General features: G+C 51.6%; 6 protein-coding genes across 6 annotated transcripts; 3 read left to right on the forward strand and 3 right to left on the reverse strand.

Annotated features, from left to right (window-relative positions):
- Window positions 1-232: 232 nt before the first annotated feature.
- Window positions 233-3,067, forward strand: P153DRAFT_426449 (Zn-dependent exopeptidase). The gene is made up of 3 exons (XM_033672603.1): window positions 233-1,409; window positions 1,460-2,113; window positions 2,166-3,067. Exons 1-3 carry the CDS (start codon window positions 446-448, stop codon window positions 2,966-2,968), a joined length of 2,421 nt encoding a protein of 806 aa, XP_033518798.1. The 5' UTR covers window positions 233-445; the 3' UTR covers window positions 2,969-3,067.
- Window positions 3,068-5,737: 2,670 nt separating this feature from the next.
- Window positions 5,738-6,958, reverse strand: P153DRAFT_361122 (uncharacterized protein; the record flags this gene model as incomplete). Its single annotated transcript, XM_033666964.1, has 5 exons — window positions 5,738-6,146; window positions 6,209-6,245; window positions 6,300-6,466; window positions 6,580-6,601; window positions 6,718-6,958. The coding sequence occupies 5 exons, from the start codon at window positions 6,956-6,958 to the stop codon at window positions 5,738-5,740; spliced, it is 876 nt and encodes a 291-aa protein (XP_033518799.1).
- Window positions 6,959-10,571: 3,613 nt separating this feature from the next.
- Window positions 10,572-11,130, forward strand: P153DRAFT_390448 (uncharacterized protein; the record flags this gene model as incomplete). The annotated part of the gene is made up of 2 exons (XM_033670932.1): window positions 10,572-10,713; window positions 10,772-11,130. 2 exons carry the CDS (start codon window positions 10,572-10,574, stop codon window positions 11,128-11,130), a joined length of 501 nt encoding a protein of 166 aa, XP_033518800.1.
- A 1,566-nt stretch (window positions 11,131-12,696) lies between these two features.
- Window positions 12,697-13,053, forward strand: P153DRAFT_361124 (uncharacterized protein; the record flags this gene model as incomplete). The annotated part of the gene is made up of 2 exons (XM_033666965.1): window positions 12,697-12,948; window positions 13,003-13,053. 2 exons carry the CDS (start codon window positions 12,697-12,699, stop codon window positions 13,051-13,053), a joined length of 303 nt encoding a protein of 100 aa, XP_033518801.1.
- A 472-nt stretch (window positions 13,054-13,525) lies between these two features.
- On the reverse strand, window positions 13,526-14,285 carry P153DRAFT_361125 (uncharacterized protein; the record flags this gene model as incomplete). Its single annotated transcript, XM_033666966.1, has 4 exons — window positions 13,526-13,536; window positions 13,577-13,826; window positions 13,903-14,173; window positions 14,278-14,285. The coding sequence occupies 4 exons, from the start codon at window positions 14,283-14,285 to the stop codon at window positions 13,526-13,528; spliced, it is 540 nt and encodes a 179-aa protein (XP_033518802.1).
- A 2,703-nt stretch (window positions 14,286-16,988) lies between these two features.
- On the reverse strand, window positions 16,989-17,703 carry P153DRAFT_301974 (uncharacterized protein; the record flags this gene model as incomplete). Its single annotated transcript, XM_033664420.1, has 2 exons — window positions 16,989-17,260; window positions 17,316-17,703. The coding sequence occupies 2 exons, from the start codon at window positions 17,701-17,703 to the stop codon at window positions 16,989-16,991; spliced, it is 660 nt and encodes a 219-aa protein (XP_033518803.1).
- Between the last annotated feature and the right edge of the window lie 2,188 nt (window positions 17,704-19,891).

The following is a 19,891-nucleotide window of genomic DNA, read 5'->3' on the forward strand; positions in this document are numbered from 1 at the left end:
AGAACAGGAAAGCGCAGCGTGCCACCTGAAACTACTATGGCGAATGACAAGTTAACCGCTCATCACAAGTATCCCCAAGTCTACCGAGATCCGTAGATTAGCACCAATTGGTCAAGCCAGAACTTGAAAGATCAGTCTCGGTATAAGCGCTAAGTTTTAGGGGCGCTTGGAGCGGTACCCTTATCCTTCTAATGATGGACCTCGACCCACCAGTTCTTCCCTTCGCTAGAAGAACTCAAAGTTGTCATTGCGATAGGGTGTTTCGTCGCGAGTCGCATTTAGCCTGGCAACCCATGCATGTGTCAGCCACCAGAACACGATTGATAAGATTAGATGGAGATCGGCAGTGACGCCATGCGAGCACTGTCACACCTCATAGCTCTGGAGAGCTCTCCAGCTCCAGCTTTCACACCAACACATTGCAAGAAGTGAAGTTTGCTGGTTGATGAAGCTTCTCGCAAGTAATGAGAAGCTTAGTGGCGCCATGGCCGACGAACGCACGCCTCTTGTCCAGACGGTCGATGTCCGACCTCACCGCGACCGCTACCCGCACCACCGACTCCGCTTCGTGTGCACCACCGCCCTGACCGCCGTCATACTCGTTGGAACTTTCGTTGCAGCTTCGGTCTTCATATTTGCCCCCCTCGACGACGGTTCTGATACAGAATCCAAGGGGTCCATCTACTCGCCTTTCGCCGCGTCCCAAATACCCGATGGCTGGGGGCGTTCGACAGGCTTGGAATACGATGCCCTCCAGAGCATTCTGCTTGGGACCCCAGACGCAGATAAGGCACGTGAATGGAGCAGATACTACACGAGTGGACCCCATCTCGCAGGTAAGAACATAAGCCAGGCGCTGTGGACTAAGGAGCGCTGGCTGGACTTTGGCATTGCGAACACGGAGATTATCGATTATGACGTCTACGTCAACTATCCCAAGGGCCATCGACTGGCCTTGCTGGAGAAGAGCAAGAGCGACACGGAGAAGAAGGCCGAGTTGGGGAATAAAGGGTGGCAGGTCAAGTATGAAGCGAGTCTGGAAGAAGACGTGCTGGAAGAAGACAAGTCGAGCCAGCTTGCAGACAGGGTGCCCACCTTCCATGGCTATAGTGCCTCGGGCAATGTCACGGCACCCTACGTCTTCGTCAACTATGGCACCTACAAGGACTTTGAGGACTTGCAAGCCGCAAACATCAGTTTGACGGGCAAGATTGCGCTGGCAAAGTATGGCGGCGTCTTCCGCGGTCTGAAGGTTAAGCGCGCCCAGGAAATGGGCATGGTTGGCATCGTCATGTACACCGATCCTGGTGACGATGGGTCGGTCACCGAGAAGAACGGCAATGCGTCGTATCCTGAGGGACCGGCGAGGAACCCGAGTAGTGTACAGCGAGGCAGTGTCCAGTTTCTGAGTATGTATGCCGTTCTATCTCCCACCATCAGACATACTGACATCGACTAGGTTTCGCGCCAGGCGACCCAACAACGCCCGGATATCCTTCCAAGCCCGGTGCACCTCGCGTGCCCGTTGACCACGCCATACCCCACATCCCTTCGTTGCCCATCTCATACCAAGATGCGCTTCCACTATTGAAATCTCTCAACGGACATGGACCCAAAGCCTCTTCCCTTAACAAGGACTGGCAAGGTGGTGGTCTCGACTACAAGGGCGTCACATACAATATCGGCCCTTCGCCTGACCATCTCGTTCTCAACCTTGTCAACGAGCAAGAGTACGTTACAACACCGATGTGGAATGTCATTGGTATAATCAACGGCACCATTCCCGACGAGGTGGTTATCATGGGCAACCATCGCGACGCTTGGATTGCTGGTGGCGCTGGAGACCCCAACAGTGGCTCGGCGGCTTTCAACGAAGTCATCAGGGGTTTCGGCCTGGCTGTCCAAGCGGGGTGGAAGCCAGCGAGGACTATCGTGTTTGCCAGCTGGGATGGCGAGGAGTATGGCCTAATTGGCAGCACGGAGTGGGTCGAAGAATATCTCCCGTGGCTCTCTGCCTCTGCCGTCGCATATCTCAACGTCGATGTCGGTTCAGTGGGCCCGCACTTCAAGCTCAACTCCGCACCACTCCTCAACAAGGTAGTTGAAGAAGCTCGTAAGTTGTTCACAAACCACCTGCATATCTGCACACAAGTTGACCACATCAGTCCACCTCGTACCATCGCCCAACCAAACTATTCCTGGCCAATCCGTCTACACTGCTTGGGACAAACACATCTCGACCATGGGCTCCGGCTCCGACTTCACCGCTTTCCAAGACTTCGCCGGCATCCCTTCCGCCGACATGGGTTTCAGCAGCGGTTTGGACTGCCCAGTCTACCACTACCACAGCAATTACGACTCCTTCGACTGGATGGAGCGGTTTGGCGACCCGAGCTTCCAACACCACGCCACCATCGCAAAGGTATGGGGATTAGTAGCCGCCCGCCTAGTCGAAACGCCCGTCCTGCAACTAAACGCCACCGAGTACGCGCTGGGCCTTGGTCGGTACGTCGACTCCGTCATACAAAAAGCCAAAGACTTGGGATACACCCCTCTCTCTTCCTCCAACAAAAAAGACGTCTTCGCCCCGCTCACAGCAGCGACATCCCACTTCCTCTTCGCGGCCCGCGTCCATGACGCTCTCGCCGCCTCCCTCCTCGACCAATACTACAACAACGATATCCCTTGGTGGAAGCCCTGGGAAAAGGTCAAACTGTACCTTGCTATTCGCGCAGTTAATACCAAGTACAAGCTCCTAGAGAGGCAGTTTTTGTACGCTGGGGGTCTCGATGGCAGGCCCTGGTTCAAGCATGTTGTTTTTGCCCCGGGCAAGTGGACCGGATATGCTGGGGCGACGTTCCCGGGCATTGTCGAGGGGATTGATGAGCGTGATGATGGGACGGTGGGGAAGTGGATTGGTATTGCGGCGAGCGCTGTGGGACAGGCTGCGGATTGGCTGGAGGAATAGATGATGACAACGTTTTCTGGAGTCGGAAGAATGTACGCAAAGATATGAAGGTTAATGAAGAGGCGTTACATGTATCTGTCATTTATTCATGTGTTCCTCGCTTGTTTAACGCGGTGCGCCTTTCCATGCCATCGTGAGGTCCGGCATCGTCTTCTATCCCCCCGTGCGATACATATTCCCCAGCCTCCCCTTTCTTCGCATGTCGTCTCTTGTGGCGTGTGTATAAATCCCTCTTCCCGATGTGACGCATGACTTGTCTCGCTCGTCGTTTTCTACCCTTCCCCCTCTCCTTCCCTCCCTTCCACGTCATTGAGATGGCACCTATGGGCCGAAATATCATACACCACATCGAAAAGCTCCGTGCTTCGCACCCAGCAGTTTTCATCTGCTGGGGTGGATACAACCTCCTGTCAAGTGTTGATCTGAAGTACGTCGGGGAAGCGGGGCGGTCTTCGCTATAATTTGTCTCCACGGGGATGAAGATGAGGCCGGACGGCGAGGGTATGGCTTGGGTATATGAGATGTTAGCCGATCTGCCTGGCTATACAGATTCGCGTCTTTGTGTGGGATGAATAATAGCGAATTAGTGGTTACGCAGCTCTCCGCTCGGGGAGCCAGTACGGGTTAATGACCTCGCATGAGGTGTTCGCTGCAACTTCTGCGACCCGAATTGCGACCTCAGTCCCGGAGGAGGTGGAAGATTCCGAGATATAGGAACTCGAGTCACAGTTCACATTTGCGCCTCGCTGGGAGATGTGAATTGGGATTGTTGATGGCAGTTAGCTTGTGATCGTGGCGTGCAGGTAAGAAGGGTGTGTGTTGAGACCAAAACCCATGGTCTATGAAAGCAATGGCAAGGTTGGCTTTGCATGTGCTATTGCTGTGTGCGGAGTGGGGTCGATCGTATATAGGCGTATGGGAGTATTCGGTCGTACTGTTGTACGTATATATAGTGATGAATCAACCAAGTCGTGACTTTCCCCTAGAAGTATATTTTCGGAGGATGTTTTAGGGGTATGTTTAAGGAGTATGTTTACGGAGTATGTTCAAGGAGTGTGTTCAAGGAGTGTGTTCTAGGAGCATGCTCGCGGGCGTCTGTCTAACAACGAGGCACTCGGGACCCGGGTCTCGCTCCACGGTGACGAGCCAGTAGTTGTAAAGGAAGGCGTGTGCCACGTAATTTCCCTTGCAATTAGGAGTCTGTTTGAACCTGGCTCTCAGCCGCTAGTAACAATGGTTCCCTCTTGTCATATCCATCCTCAGTGGTACAATGGAGACTCCGTGCCTGTCGCTCCCAAGGAATGTACTCACTAACCAACCTTACAATCGCAATCCGCTATCCTGGTACAATTTCTGTTCAACCTTACCACGCAAGGTTGGTAACCAAATCCCCTGTGGTGAAGGCGGATCACTAGCGCATGACCGCCCACAACATAAATACCACAGTTGTGGACAAATCTCTCTTCAGCCAACACCACATCACACAAATGTACGTATTGTTCTTCTCCTACTCCCTCAGCTCGCCGTATGGCAGTTCGCACCACTGCAACCCTCTGGCAGCAACCAGCTAACGCATGCGTGCTCCTCAGACCAATCATCACAACCACACAACACCACCATCACCATCACCACCACCACCAACACCATGTCTGTCAATCCCGCCGCCGCCGTCTCCATGACGCGTCGCACGCGCTGGTCTGAGCAGCTCGCTCTCCAGCTCTCGGAGATCCGCTGGCAGGTATGTACACACACTCTCCCCTCATCTTCACTGCCTCATATGCTCACCACCACACAGATCGAAGCAGCACGCTTCGACCGAGAGGAGCTGGCGCGTATGGGCCTCTTGCCCGAGTGGAATGGGCGCCTGTACGAGCTGATCGTGTGGGAGAGGCATCTGAGGGTGCGCGAGGAGAGGGTCGAGGCGGAGTGGTGGCGGGCGGTGCGTATGGAGGTGAGGCACCAGCGGCCGTAGGGGGGTGGGGATGAGGGAGGAGAGGATGGACGACGCCGACGACGACGACGACGACTACGACGACGATGATGATGATGATGATGATGATGAGAGCGGCGGCAGCGACGATGACGACGACGACCACCTCCACATCCTGCCGTCTGTAACAATATGATGAAGTCTCCACGCCCATGTCTGATACTACACTTGAGTTTGTGTGATGTACTCATGATCTCCTCGCTCCAACGTGAACTCTCTATCCGTTTACTCAAAGTGTATGGTGTACTCCACACCTTCGTTTTACGTTATGACTTTTACGGATGAAGCAATTGGACTCGAATCAACTTTGCAGCCAACAGTGCTGCCTACCTTGGTATCTCCACAGGCGTCTCCCACTGACGGCCTCCAGCCCAGCCAGTAATCGACACAAACCCTTGATTTATATGCGTTGAACAGCTCGAGGTTTCTCTACACTGAGACAGAATACTCGGCATCGAGAGGCTATGACTCCTACGATGTACACGATGACCTCTCATTTCACCACAAAGCCAGTTTAGATGGACGATTGCAGGTCATAGATGCTAGAGCTACCGTCTCCGTTGTCTCAGATCACACTTCTGGTCCTTACATCAACGCGCGAACGGAGTCATGAAACTTGTAAGACATGCACACACGTCGGCGTCAAGATATCACCAAGAGAAATACATGGACAATGAGATGATGTCTTGAAGATTGTGTTATGTTCTGACCATTGTGAAGTCCAAGTCCGTCTATGTAGAATTTCATATTCCCAAGGTAACTGATGTACAAACTCTGGATCATCCCATGAGCTTCCAACAAACCAACAAGCTGAGTAGTGAACGGTAACCGCCGCTATGCAGAAACGGTTCGTCGGTCGTTACGGCGTCGAAATGAGCGTGATTCGCCGCGTTCGTGTAGGCGATATCCTCGCTAGTCGGTTCGATATCGCTGGAGTTGACCAGGTCCTCCCAGGCCCATTCGTACCCGTAAACATTTTCCTTTAGTCCCTCCGCGATAAGAAGGACCTGGTCAACTTGGTGGCTAGCCATGTCGATCCTCGCTCCTTCAGCGAGGGTGTTCTTGAAAGATTCATACCTTGGAGAGCGAGGATCGACACGCTCTGCCACAAGAACGAGACGGCCAACATGGTGGCTAGCCATGTCGACGCTCGCCAGTTCGCCGGGCGCGAACGGCGGTCCCAAGAAGCTAGAAGTGGGGGTCAGCATGTGGACTGCAGAAGGATGTGCGGAATGTGTGGATGTACTTACGACCTGTGTGGTTGACCAGCGCTGAGGCTTGGGAGGGCTTCAGTACGATGAGTGAGCAAGAGCATTCGCAAGCAGTGAGCGTGGTGCATACCTTTGACGTCCAACCTAGCCAGGTCCGCCAAGAATTTGACTTGCCATTCGTCATACTGAACGGCAGTAGTGGTGTCGTAGCTGGCTTGACCAGTTTTTCCGAGAGTGAATCGGCGGACCACTCTTTCGAGCTTGACTTCTTCTGGCGGAGGCGCAGCGCACCGAAATCTGTAGAGAGTGTCAGCTTCGAGTCTCAGTCATCCATGTATACAAGGTAGTATGTTGTGGTGTTGTTCAGCGTAAAGATCAAGTGAGAGGTGGTTATGATCATCAGAACCCACAGCTGTAGGGGTACTTCAGGATCTGTGCTTTTCATTGAAGAAAGCACAAAACAGCTTGTCATCATAACAAGGGGCGGGGCAGGAGGTCAGTAAAGCTTACTCACCAGGTCACCAAAAACCCGTTGCCCAGCAGCTCACCATCGTCGTAGCCGAACGGCGTCGCACCAGGCTCGATTGTTGCCCGCCACTCCACCTCACCCATGCGGCCGGGCTGCAGCTCGACGTATCTTGTCGTGCCTGGTGAGGGAGGCGCGATGGGAGGGCGCGGCTGCAGGTCCTGCAGCGGGATTGCTGCAGTGACGGGGGAACGCGGGGGGGATGTGGAGTGCTGGAAGGGCCAGAGGCCGAAGAGACAAGAACAGAGGCAAGAGAAAGCCATGGTGGTTGTTGGTGGATTGTTGTTGTTGATGGGAAAAGATGGTGGAGGAGATGGTGGTGGGGCAAGAAGTCAAGCAATAAATATTGGCAGATTTGTGGGCCGTGTACTCATGGTGAAGGAAAAAATATTTCTGCTTCCATCACGGTTTAGTCCTACCGATGAAGCACACTGGCTTGGAGCTCGGTCATGGCCTTCGGAAATGGATATGTTCTCGTTCAGCTTTGTCCATAGTAACGACTAAGGCTTCACTGCAAACCATATAGTCGTTCGGACATGTCTTGAGGCGTCGGGTTTGTGTAGACTCCTACTACACTAACTGATCGCGTTCTCCAAATCGTGCTGTGAACATTGCAAGGACGCATCTTATCAAGAAAGGGCTGCGAATGGCCACTTGAAAGTCTACGCAGATAGCAATAATTCATTTTCATATGCTAAGTTTTGGGTAGTGTGTACGTTGTATGTTTTGTTCCCTACGCCATGAATTATTCCAAGGGATGGGCTGAATGTACAGAAGCCGCACACGCTGAAATTCGTTGGCGTTCATGCGGTTTACGAAAACCGTCATCAGTCCGAAGTATGACCTCTGGCAGCCTGAGAGGAGGAACTACCTAACATATCTGGAAAACAGCCGTAGTCTGATCGCTCAGTGTTTCGCGGATGTGAATGCGCGAAGTTAGCGCGATTTTGCATGTTCAGCATGGTGCCTATGCACGATCATGTCCTTGGTGGATCCTCCACTCATGTGTTTCCGCTATCATTTGACCAACAAACTATTCATGCTATACGATCCTCGGCTTATGAAACTCATAGGATACCTAGAATCCCGCAGCGAATAAACCGGAGTACGACATAACCGAGGTTCGTGACCTGTCGCCATAGATGCGCGCTCGGCACGAGGCAGTCAATAAGGAGAACCCATGGAAGACAGGACAGACCCTGGCTCTACTTGAACAAGGCTGAAGACTGAAGACTGAAGACTGACGTGAGTACCAGGCTGAACTCAAAACGAATAAGAAGACGCGAATAGTTGAACCCGACCTCCCTCCGCGACAAGACCTAAGCGTAGGCAACCCCGACCGCCTTAACGCGCACACCCCGAAAGCAATACCAGGGAAAACATCTACAAGTGTATTTGCGAGAGGGGGTACACTGCAACGTTTCCTCCCAGTGCAGTTTGAGCACACGCGTGGAAATAAGGATATGATCGTACTGGGCATAACTCAATTTGGCGTTGGTCATCAACACCGCATCACATTTCCAGCTGTGTTCGCGGAATCCGAAGCCAGTCAGATGTAGTAGCGCATGCTGAGTGTCTGCAGCCACAACGACCTGAACATCCGGCTGTGGGGGGAGAAGCGTTGCTGCAAGTGTATGTGGGCTGAAACATCTGCACAAACCATGTTCCCACAAATTGACGCAGTTCGAGAAGGTGATTGAGCAAGTCAAAGGACAGTGAAGATCTGGGGACCGGCACCCTTGCATGTCCAGGTTTGCGAGTGAGGTGCACATTGTACTACTGTAAGCGCATCTCCGCCTGCATTCTCGTGGTCGCGATGGCACGAGAGTGTCGCGCTTGTTCGAACACTCAGTTCATAGATAGTCAATCCCCTCCATCTAAAAGTATATGACTAGAAGCTTTACTTGTCTATGAAGTATGGAAAATAGAAAAGGCCCACCAAGTGAGAGGCGAATAAATTGCTAGAATAAGAAAACACTTCGATGTTATCCTGACGATCTCTACAATATCGATCCAGCACTATTACTCCATGTATAGCTGGAATGAATGCTAAGAGATGCGACAACATGCTTTGCTAAGCAGTCGATGTGTTGTTTGCTTCTATGTGCAACAAATCGGTTGTCGCATGCCCGAACTTTCATCCCAAGTCATGTCCCTCACCAAGGTCCTTGTGCAAGGTGTCACGTTAAACTCATCACGACTTGAAATCTCAGAGTTTCTGGAAGTCGCATTATACATATAACCCATACAGGTCGGCGGTAGTGTGAAGGGTTTCACGTGATCGAAAGGAAGAGTTTGCTTTCGATGAAGAATGATTGGAGACACAAAGTACATGGAACAGATGAGCAAATCCCTTGCATTCGATGATTACCCCACCCACTCTGAAGGCCGCGCCTCGCTGTCACGTTGTGTTTCTCCCTGCCCTTGCAGCTGATGTCAGCGCCCCTATGTCTAGCGAGAAAGGCGTGATGGCCGGCTGATTTTCGCAGCTGTCGTACGCAGACCACTATGCAATAGCATTGTGCTAGCCTCCATGATTGTACCAAAGAACATGGGTACCTGTCTCTCGTCCCCCCAGAAGGCGTGCGCCGCTTCCCTCATTGTTCACATTGTCCGCACAGCTTGTTTCTCGAATTCGACGAAGAGCCCTGTGTTTGAGGGGCAGGCTTATGGACACTGGCAGCAATATGGTTCGAATGTGTTTGTGCTCTTCAATCGAAGCGTATAAGATTTGTGGAATCGTGGTAGGAGATTTGAGTGCGAGACCGGCGTGGTCGAAGGACAAGAAGATAGGACAGACATTTCGAAAGTCATATCTACTCCCTACGATAATATGATATGATCTCCTAGTAAGTCTCTACATCCAAATGACGATCTTGCCATAGGCTAATGGACAGGGCTGGCTTGGTGGAGCCGTTATGGTCGATTTCGTATGGTTGAGAGAAGAGCTCAGGAGCTGTCGCGTTTGTGGGGAACTGTGTGTAAGACACCAACTTTCAGCATGGTCCTTGAGTCTATTTGAGTGCGCAGAGTTCCAACTTACCTGAACGTGTGTTTGTTTGTGCAACATCCTCTAGTTAGACGAGATTTGACCTGCTGTTTCCTGCCCGCCCACATACCGTATTGCGAAAGTCAACGTGTAACTGCGCTCAAGAAGCTTCGCGTTGGACATGCTCAACTCGAACCCCTGATGGGTACCTCATATGCTCTCACGATATCCAGTCTCCTCTTGTCGAGTGTTTGGGTGCTGGCGGTCGCAGACTTAGTCGTTAGCTTTGGTGCTGGCGATTTGGTTCGGGGGCATAAGAGGAACCTGGTGGAAGTTTTATCAGTGCGACAGAAAAGTAATTCTTTCCAGTTCCATACCTTCAGAACGTCCTTTGTCCGCGATAGAGTTGGGTGGGTAGGGTTGGGCTGTGATCATAGCCACCTGTACTCGAAACGTTTTCTTCTCTCTTGAACTCACCGCAGCATGTTCTGGAGGTTCTCAAATACTTCCATCTCCTCAAGATTGTGATTCAAAGCGTCATATAATGTACTGGTAGGCCGTTGACAGCCGCGAGATGCTCAAAGCGTGTGTGGTGTATGCAGATACGTAACATGGAAACGATCATAGAGACGTGTGATTAATCAGCGAGTGGGCTATAAGGTATTAAAGAATGAATAGAGAGGGATTCGATACAGCTGTCGGCTTCTCCTGGCTTTGAGGTGCTATTTTGCGATTTTCTAGAAAGCTAGTCCAAGCGTAGAGTCTGCCCGTTCGCACACTTGACTTCACCTGCGACTAAACCCAAGACCAAACTTTTCTAAACTCAATCACACAGCCAAACGCGAACGACCCAACAATATCTTCTTCTCCACAAATCTCCACCAACGATGAACGATAACGTCGCTGTCTCCTTTGCCCAGGCTCGCTGGATGTTCAGGGCACCAAAGACTGCTGGTGCGGCCATAGATGTTGCTCTGTGGCCACCGTACGCCCGCCGCCGCCACATCTTCAGCGACACTGATGTTGACTGTACGTACAAGTCTCTCTCATTGCTAATTACTACTTCTGTGCTAACTTTGTGGATCAGTCGCCGTCATTTCGAGGTGGTCCATGGAAATCCACAACAGCTTGATGCAGAAGTGTCAAGTCTGCGTCAACGCCCTCCTCATCGCCGATAGCGACCTCGAGCATATCCGCCGGTCCAGAACGTGTGCCGACAGGGAGTATGCCGCGCGTCGCGCAGTGCTGGGTTCAGCCGTGGCTGGAGACGAACAAGCTTTCAGCGCGCGCCTTCGAGGACTGGCTGCTCTGCGTCTTGAGAAGAAGAGGATGGACGAGCTGAGTTTGGAGACTCAGCGTACGGTCGAGAAGTTGCGGAAGAAGCTGGTGGATCTGGATCGTGAGCAGGTCAAGCACGGGGAGCTGGAGATAATGCTCTGGGCCTGAGTATAAGGGATCATAGCATGATCTGGATACAAGCCAAGGTCGCTGATAGCAAACCACTATTTCCCCATCATTCGGAAGGATTGCAATATTTGTCCGTAACCTTGAGCTGCTTCAGGTCTGTTGACGTAGCAAGTTTCCAGTGTTATGTTCGTAGAAATTCATTCCTGCAGACACTCGTCGCAACTCCAGTCAATCCATCTTCATTCTCAAGATTTGCGACGAAAACTTGCACTAGCAAGAGAAGTGACACCATCTTCGCCAATGTGCTTACTTCTGACCCCAATGTCAGCTGTGTTTGATACGAAGATCCCTACAACTCTGTATAAAACACCCAAGGTTCAGATCGCGAATCATACATGAAAAACCATGATGCACAGGTCTTTGCTCCAGCAAATGGCACTCAAGATGTATCCAGGGAATGTGCTTCTCGGTTTGCAACGGAGGTGATCATCGCTCACTTTACATCAAAGTTACCAACCATATGGACACTGTGTCTGGATTTGATCATGACTTGCATTTGAAAATATACGAAGCCGCGAAAGCTGCGGGCGACAGTCTTACAGAGCAGGCTCCAAGTTTGAGCGATTGTGATGATAAAGAAGGTGGTTAGTGACGAGAGGAACATGTGTGCAGAAGACAGATACAACAAAATCGAGACACACCACCGTGCCTCATCCTAGCCAACTTGGTATCGGCATGGGGTGATATATGTCGCACATGGGTACCTCTCACGGCTCAAAAGGATGCGCTCTGTAAGAGGGGCAACTGCATGTCACATTGGCAGTTGATAGGAAACCGCTTTCTCTGAAGGAAGGCAATACACACAAAGGCGGAAACTAAGGTTTTCAGAAGCTCAAGGCCAGCTCGAAGCACAACTGATCAAGCAGTAGAAACACCAAATCATGCCGTGACTCAATCACGCACATAATCATCATCAGTTGACTGCTGTGGATGATGGTACACGTGCGTATGCATGCAACCTTCTCGAGCCACACACACTGCCTCAAGTACACCACCGGCCCGGTTAAACGTCGGGCATAACCTTACCGTCGCCGGGACAATGACCCGAACATCTACCGCTTAGTCACGACTTGGCGGGGTGTATAAAAGGTCTCCTCTCCTCCCACTCCTTCTTGTTTCTTCACATTGCGTCTGATGGTCTTTACACTGAGGTTTCCAGTGTGAGGACAATCTTATGTAACCAGTTTTTAAAACCAGACCTTCAGAGCAATTTTGAAGGTCACTGTGTTGCCGGTATTACACCACCTCCGGTTGACGCGAACACTTTTTTTCATTGATTTGCTTGACTTTGGTCGAGTGATTGAGGAAGAAAACGCATCGATTCCTTGCTTGGTAGATAGTTGTGTGGTTTTTACCTTCAAGAACGCATCCTGAACTTTGTTGTTGTGGTGTTTTTGCCGTGAAATCCTTTCTACTGTCGTTGTGATGTTTCTGCCTTCACTTCCTTCCTACTGTTGTTGTGATGTTTCTGCCTCGACTTCATAACCTGTATATCACTTCAAACAAAACACTCACCAACCACAAGGATAACTCTGCCTGCCCATCATGCCCACCTTTCGTGCTCTTTTCCTGGAGCTTTTTATTGTTCGCCTGCTCCCGTTGCTGGTTATCGCTCTGGGACTCTACGCAACTCGGTGGACTCGCGAGCTGTTTCGCACCCGCGTACTCATTCCCATTGAAGACACTCTGTTTGGGCTTTTTGACTACCGCCAACGTATGCCCGCTGTACTCCACGCAGTTCGGTACCTGGCAGGTCGGCAACAACATCAGGAAGAAGATGTGGAGCTTCAGCTTTTGGTGCGTGTTACACCTTCACCTCACACAACTTCAATTGCTGACTACTTGTGGCAGCCACCACCACCAGAAGAGCCCTTACCAGACGAGCCCTCACCGGAGGAGTAGCGAGACTCGAAGCAAAGACCAGATAGTATGGAGGAGATGTGGCACGACGCGTTGGACCCAGTAGCGCAGTGAGGGTCTGCCGAGTTGCCCTGTTGGTGGGCAGAAGGAGAGGCTCACATAAGTGTTGGAGATGACATTGGGAACGACTACGGCTGGAACGATAGAACTGGAATACTATTGAATACTACCACGTCTTCCGTCGCACTCCTGCTGTCACATAACACTGCCGTGAACTTCTCAGGTCCCAAGCTGCCGTCGAAGTGAGTGAACGCAGAAAGTCCTCATCTACCACATCTTCAAGAGTTCTGGCGGCAGCTTTCATGTATCCATCCTCTTGGGTGTTGCTACGGTGAGGACATTTGGCACATAAATTTGGCACGGACAAGAGGTAGGTGTAATATTATATCATTTGTTCATACTACAATCTCTACTTGATATCTATCCTGGCACCAATCTATTTCGTGAAACCTTCTCATAGCACACCTGAAATCACTTTCAAAGGGGCATAACCCAGAGAACTCACCTGATGTTTGAGCCCGTCTTAGCTTCACCCCGTTGTTGAGAGTTACTAGACCCCAGCGGTGCGTTGACCCGCGGACTCGGTGCTGGGGGCTCTTTTGGCAAAAGCCGGGATACCCATATGAATGGTACATAGAAGCCCAAAGGCGAGACCCTTGTGATGAATTCTCAGCGGCGAGCACTGCGGTACGGTGATGACGTCCAGGGGTGGTGTGAAGAGCCACCGGCATCCCAGCGGCGAAGGTCGTTGAGAGCTGATGAGGTCAGTGAGCGCGTGTTGCGAGAAGGTGTTGTATGGTAAATCTTACTGATGCAGGTGCACTGCCGCACATCCTTCTCCGGTGCATGTCCTCGACAAGGTCGATTCTCGCAGTCCACGTGCTCGAAGCAGCCGCTGCCCGACATCAAGGTGGAGCGCGGAGGATCATTATCGCCCTCAACATGACGTTCAGGAACGGGAGGCTCCGCCGAGTCGACGGTGGTGGTTTCGACCTGCGGCGTACAGCCGAGATGGTGGCCAAGGTGACGGAAAGCGTTCTTGATGTAGTGGAGAAACGGCATATCGAAGGATTTAGGTATGACAATGACTTTTGAGAGTGTACTGCAAGTAAATCGTAAGATGTGTATCTGTAAGTGCGAAGGACGACCTTTCGACGCGACCCATTGCACAACAACGCAGTTTGCAACCGAAAACACGTGACGTACCGACCCATTTGCGCTCCAAATTTCACTTCCCAACTTCTTCTTGCACATCCCCTCCATCAGAACCACAAACTTCTCAGACCATGCAGGCAAGTATTCCTATCAGCAGGCACTGCTCCAGCGGTGTTGAGAGTTCACCAGTAACACAGACCGCAGGCTCTTTTGCAACCCTCCGCTCGTGGTAGACAACGGTCACCACAACAAGTCTTCAACAATACCCAACAAGCTAAGTCCCCCCTCCCTCAATTGTCCCAAAAAGCTCCATGAGGACGCGAAGTCCAGTCTGAACCATTATGACATAAACATTTATCTACTACACAAGCTCCATTTGCACTGACAGGAAACGTTGATTGCGATCAACGTTGTCCACGATTTTTTGGTTGTAATTGTTAACTACCTGCAGGAACTTTCACCTCGACCTACTGGCTATGCCAGACTCAGGTCATTTTGGTTGTTTGCCATCTTTGAGCATACATCAACGTGTCAATACATTTGCTGCAGGCTCTTCCATAGCCGTGTATGCATCACTATTGTTCACTAGATTGATACTCCAACTCAAGCTTCGCAAATGGGTACTGATGCAACTTTTGTCATACCTCGCACAAGCTGGATACATGTATAGTGACTGTTTAGTAATTTGGGCATGCTTGCACATTCTATATTCGTAGTCTCTCCCTTTCTATAACCAAGTCTGTTAAGCGGATGCATGGTCAAGTTGATTTCATGCTTTGTGTGACTTCGAAAGGCCAGTACGGGAGGAAATAATACACATTTATGTTGTTGAATCAATCTCCTTTCACCTGCGTACCGTTATGATGTTATCAATCCCGGCAAAAAGACTCCGTCACGCGCAAAGGTGACGTAGAACTTCCGCTTGGAAGCCAGCCTTGGCAAACAAAATAGTAGAGCTTCTCGTACCGACGTGAGACACCACCAACTCATCACACAACACAAGTACGTAGGTATTCTCCAAACTGCCATGTGTACCAGATCTCTAACATCAAACTCCTCTAGATCATCACAAAAATGCAAACCCCCACCATGAAGCACCAGTCGACCGCCGACCTCTTGTCCTGCAAGCCGGGCTGCGAGCGGATCGTAAGCCACCCCCAAGTCCGCCTTATGAACCATGTCTGACTATCTTCTAGCTCAAGCTCCTCGAACAGGAGTACGATCGCCGCCTGGCCAGCGGCACGCCGCCATACCGCGAGGTCATGGCGTACCTCAAGGCCAAAGAGGACAAGATGCGTCGGGTGGTCGACTGCGTGGAGGGCAGGTTGGCGCCGCGACTTGGGTAAGCTCCTTTTTCTAATACTTGAAATCCAGTTGCTGACTACGGACAGCGCGGAGGGCACGCGCAGGAGGGAGATGTGGGAGAGGAGGTTGGCTCTGGGTCGGCCGTAAGGCCATGTAATACTAGTGTAACACCACCAAGACAACTACACGATGACAAACTGGAAGCTTTTTACTATGCGTGAGGTACTGAGGCTTATCAGCCAAAGTTATGAAGTGACAGTATCTCGCCTGGTGAGACTTTGTAGTCGCTGCCTGCGTATCCCAGCATGATGTACCCCAGGTGGCACCAGCCCAGACAATCGTGTAGATGAGAACCGCAATAATCATGAGTCTTTTATGTATTGAAGCTATCCCTGATGAACCATAACAACTTTGAGTGTTGCCAGCAAATACAGCCTAAATACCTCCTCGGCGTCGCACGAATGTTGCGCGAATCCCATAATTTCAACCCATAGCCTTCTACCAGCTGATACTTGTGATCGTGGTGCGGAAGTAGAGTAGCCTAAGGATATCCATGCTACCTCATGTACCAGCTGTTCAGCCTTCGAAGGTTTCGCGGCTCCCTCCGCGCTGGCATATGCTTCCATATCATGCTCAATCTCCACGACCTTGTATAACTCATGACACATAGTAGGATGTGCTCGCCGAGTCACGAAGTTGGAACTATCCTTTGCCAGTCGTTGTGATGTCGCGCGCATTGCTCATCGCTCGAAGCATCGTCGGGTCCGCTCTCGCGACGAAGACAGTTCGGTCTGCAGCCTCCCTGTTTGGGGTCGCTCAAAGTGACAAAAGATACCCCCAGACGAGTGCAACTGGAGTCTCCCACTGTTTTCGTGATTTCCCCGTCGCGCAATATGCAATCTGCCCTTGAAGATGGTGCTTGCAGGCCTGATGTACGTGCCGAGATGTGCGCGCATGCATGAGCCGAGGGGCGACAACATCACGCCTCAGCCCACCAAACTTACGAAAGCGCGCCCTACAACGCGACAACCGCACCCAACCATCGAAACACTCGTCCGTGTTATTGAACCGTCTTCAAAGATGTTGTATAACATTACCAAGCTCTCGACGATACGAGGATTGCTTCGAACATTTGTGGGGTATGGGTATCGTCACGTGGATTTGCGGCACCACATGGAAAGGTTCGGACCTCGCGAACAGAAGAGGCTTGAAAACGAGTGTGTTGAAAAATGGGGGGATTCAAACTCTTTATTGTGGCATTATATGTAGATCCACTGCGGCATGGGAGCTTTGCTATCCTCGGGGTCTAGCGTGTGCGTTCGCGGGCTCGAACATGCGCGGGTATCGAAACTGGGTTTCGGAAAAATTCAAGCCTATCTTGTCAGTCTTTGAACATGCTGAGCATTTATCAAGTATTCCCGCGGAGTATTCCACTTACCATCCAGCCGAAGAGCAATTCAGAATGCCCATTGTCGCCCCTCTGCTAGCAATCGACTGGCTGTACCGACCGGACGCTCCCGATACCTCCTGAAGTACGGATCCGGGTGCATGGCCCAAAGCTCATACTCACGTCGAGGACAGAGCAACGGCCAGTCAGGCCCGAATTGAACCCCAGTGGGGTCGATGATGTACTCGGCGCCAGACCTGAGAACGACCAAAAAGGCACAATGTTGATGATGCCAGTATTCTTGCGGGCAGAACTTGATCTCCGAAACATGCAGTATATATCCTAGGGGGCAATGTCAGTCTCCCTTCGGTATCGGCTTGATTCAAAAGCTGCTCACGGCCGTCGTGCGTTCCCCATAGGTCTTCCCACCAGCACTGAAGCTGCGTCAGACTCCACTCGCACTGGAGCCTGAGAACGTTCACGGTTGTCCACCACCAATGTTCGGAGGCGGTAGAACCAGGCAGAGGAGAGGGCCATGCGAATGAGGGATCGGTCTCCGACCTGAACGAGACAGCCCAGTTGTAGAAATAGTCTTGCATCCGGCAGGCTAGGCGGCCAAGTTCTGCTTCTTCTAGAGCATTTCCGCGGTCGTGGATTGGGCAAAAGCCTACTGCCCGATTGCGGCTCTGGTCGTATATGCGGCCGCACGTGCGACACCGAGCGCCAACGCCCAGAATCGACGAGACCGAGTGATCGATATGATACTTCAGGTAGGTAGTAGCCATTGTGATGTGTTTGTTGTTGAGCACTCAAGTTGCGTAAAGTTACAGACTGGACCTGACAACAGGCAATGGATGGCGCCAAGGGTCATAGCGTCAGAAGAGCTCTCCATACAAACGCTACGTCTCATACTCAGATAGACATGAGAATCTTGGAAGCAAACTCTTCAAATTCGACAAATTACAGTATATATCCCCAGTACATTGCGCAGTCTGCAGATCCTCTGCTTACGATACTCAATCACGCGCGCAACCCAAGGTGCAGCATACAACCCATTAAGTCCGGCAGAAGATGATGAAAGCGTGCATCCCAGGAGACTCTCTGGGTGGTATTGACTTATGGAAAGCTCAGCTTCTTGGACTATAAGAACACAGAACGGCACGCAGGAAGAACGGCGCAGAACCCTTCATGCTGAACAAAGCGACAGACCTCCACCACAAGACCGACGTCTTACACTCCGAACTCGAGCCCCTCTCGACATGCGCACACGATACCTTTTTCGGGCATGACCATCCTTGTGCTGGGATATGTGGCGCTGTTGAGTTGGCCTGGCGCCCTCCACGTGCATTCCAGAGACAGAGCCCCGGGCCGACATGAGCTATGGAGAATGTAAAGGGAGGCGCGAGACATGACGGAAGTACGATGCGATGGCGCGGATATACAGGATGTACCAGAAAGGTCTGGCTGGCTTGATTTGGCGTGGGGCGAGAGCTGACATACCCAGAGTTTCGTAGGAGAGATCAACGATCCGACACGCATGCAACGCTGATGTTGCTAAACCGACCGCGGACCGTTCACTACATAAGCCCTACAACCTACCCACACCACGTGAAATCGCACCGGGACCGATGAATACACGAGAAAGCAAGCAAGGTCAAAGTTTTTGGAAGGAAACAAGCTGGGTCACGCAAAGGATCGGAAGCAATCACCAAACAAAGAAACATCTCGCGAGATGACCACGCCAAAGCGAACGAAGAAGACCATTTCAACGCCGTGGCTGACCAGACAAGAGGCATGAGGACCAGCGCTGAGCACGCGGGAGAGTGACTGGTGGGAAAACATGGTAGGTTGACCACTGACAGACGTAGAAGATGGAACAGGGCAGACATAATGGCCTCCACAAGACCCAGCAGTCGAAGAAACCGCACACGGGTTCTCTTCGCCAGCGGGACCACACACGAGTCAAGTTTTCATGCAATCTACTACACAGCGCGTGGATGCACGGTACCCACGAGCACCACGCGATAGCTTCGGAAATACCCATCACAGAGCGGTGAGGAGATCCGAATAGGGCTGACCACGATAGCAAGATATACGCCGTAAATTGTTCTGTTCCATGAGAGGAACGAGAGGGAGCAACTTGACCAGGCAAACCACCGGAGGAGGGGAGGGTGGTGAGAAGTGGGATCAGTCAGGGTGGCTAAACACGGAATTATGCAACGATAGAAGCCGTGGAGGATAACGCAAGGTAAAGGAAAGTGTAAGAAGATAAGGAGTTTGAGACGAAATGAGAACAACAGTTGACAAAACGGGATAGGCAAAAACGATGAAGACGAGAACCGCTCCTCCAACGGGAGAGCGACACCGAGCTGCAAACGATGGAAGTTAGGACAACGAAAGGAGAGCGTACATCGCGACTGAGAAAGAAGGCAAGGAGTGAGAAAAGATGGAGCATGCGTGCGAAGAAGGGATTTTGACGGGAGACTCAGCGGAAGGGGCAGGGGCTGACAACAACAGGAAAGAGCGACAAGCCGCCCACCATACACATGCGCGCGTCTCAAGCCACAAGCCTACCTTCCCATTATCCAGACCATAAACGCATCTACCCCAAGCCCATCCCAGACACGTCTCCAACCCCACACATCCACGTCCTCGCTTCGCCACCCCCCCGCAACTAAAAGCTTTCTACACGGCGCGGAACCAGCGTTACAACATCCCCGTCTCGCAGTCACATCGATCCCAGGGCCTTGATGGAGGAATAGGAAAGTGCGATCACGAGGCAGAACGCCCCTTGTTCTGAGGGTTCCATAAGAATGTTGGCGTGTTTCTGAACGCTTTTCGGCTGCTCTTTGGCGGGAAGGGACCGATAGCATGATTGTGAGGAAGTAGGTGTTGCGGAGGGAGAAAGTGATGGTACGGATATGGAAAAAGTGATTTTGTGGATATGGAAGGGAAGAGATTGAGGCGGGGGAG

Source organism: Dothidotthia symphoricarpi (genome assembly GCF_010015815.1).
Source record: "Dothidotthia symphoricarpi CBS 119687 unplaced genomic scaffold P153scaffold_23, whole genome shotgun sequence".
Classification (NCBI taxonomy): domain Eukaryota; kingdom Fungi; phylum Ascomycota; class Dothideomycetes; order Pleosporales; family Dothidotthiaceae; genus Dothidotthia; species Dothidotthia symphoricarpi.

What these genes read in the sequence shown, in the direction of transcription:
- P153DRAFT_426449 (XM_033672603.1), top strand. Translation starts at nt 446, where the DNA reads ATGAAGCTTCTCGCAAGTAATGAGAAGCTTAGTGGCGCCATGGCCGAC. An exon ending in AGGCAGTGTCCAGTTTCTGA is followed by an intron (nt 1,410 to 1,459) that starts GTATGTATGCCG and finishes GACATCGACTAG; the next exon opens with GTTTCGCGCCAGGCGACCCA. An exon ending in CAAGGTAGTTGAAGAAGCTC is followed by an intron (nt 2,114 to 2,165) that starts GTAAGTTGTTCA and finishes TGACCACATCAG; the next exon opens with TCCACCTCGTACCATCGCCC.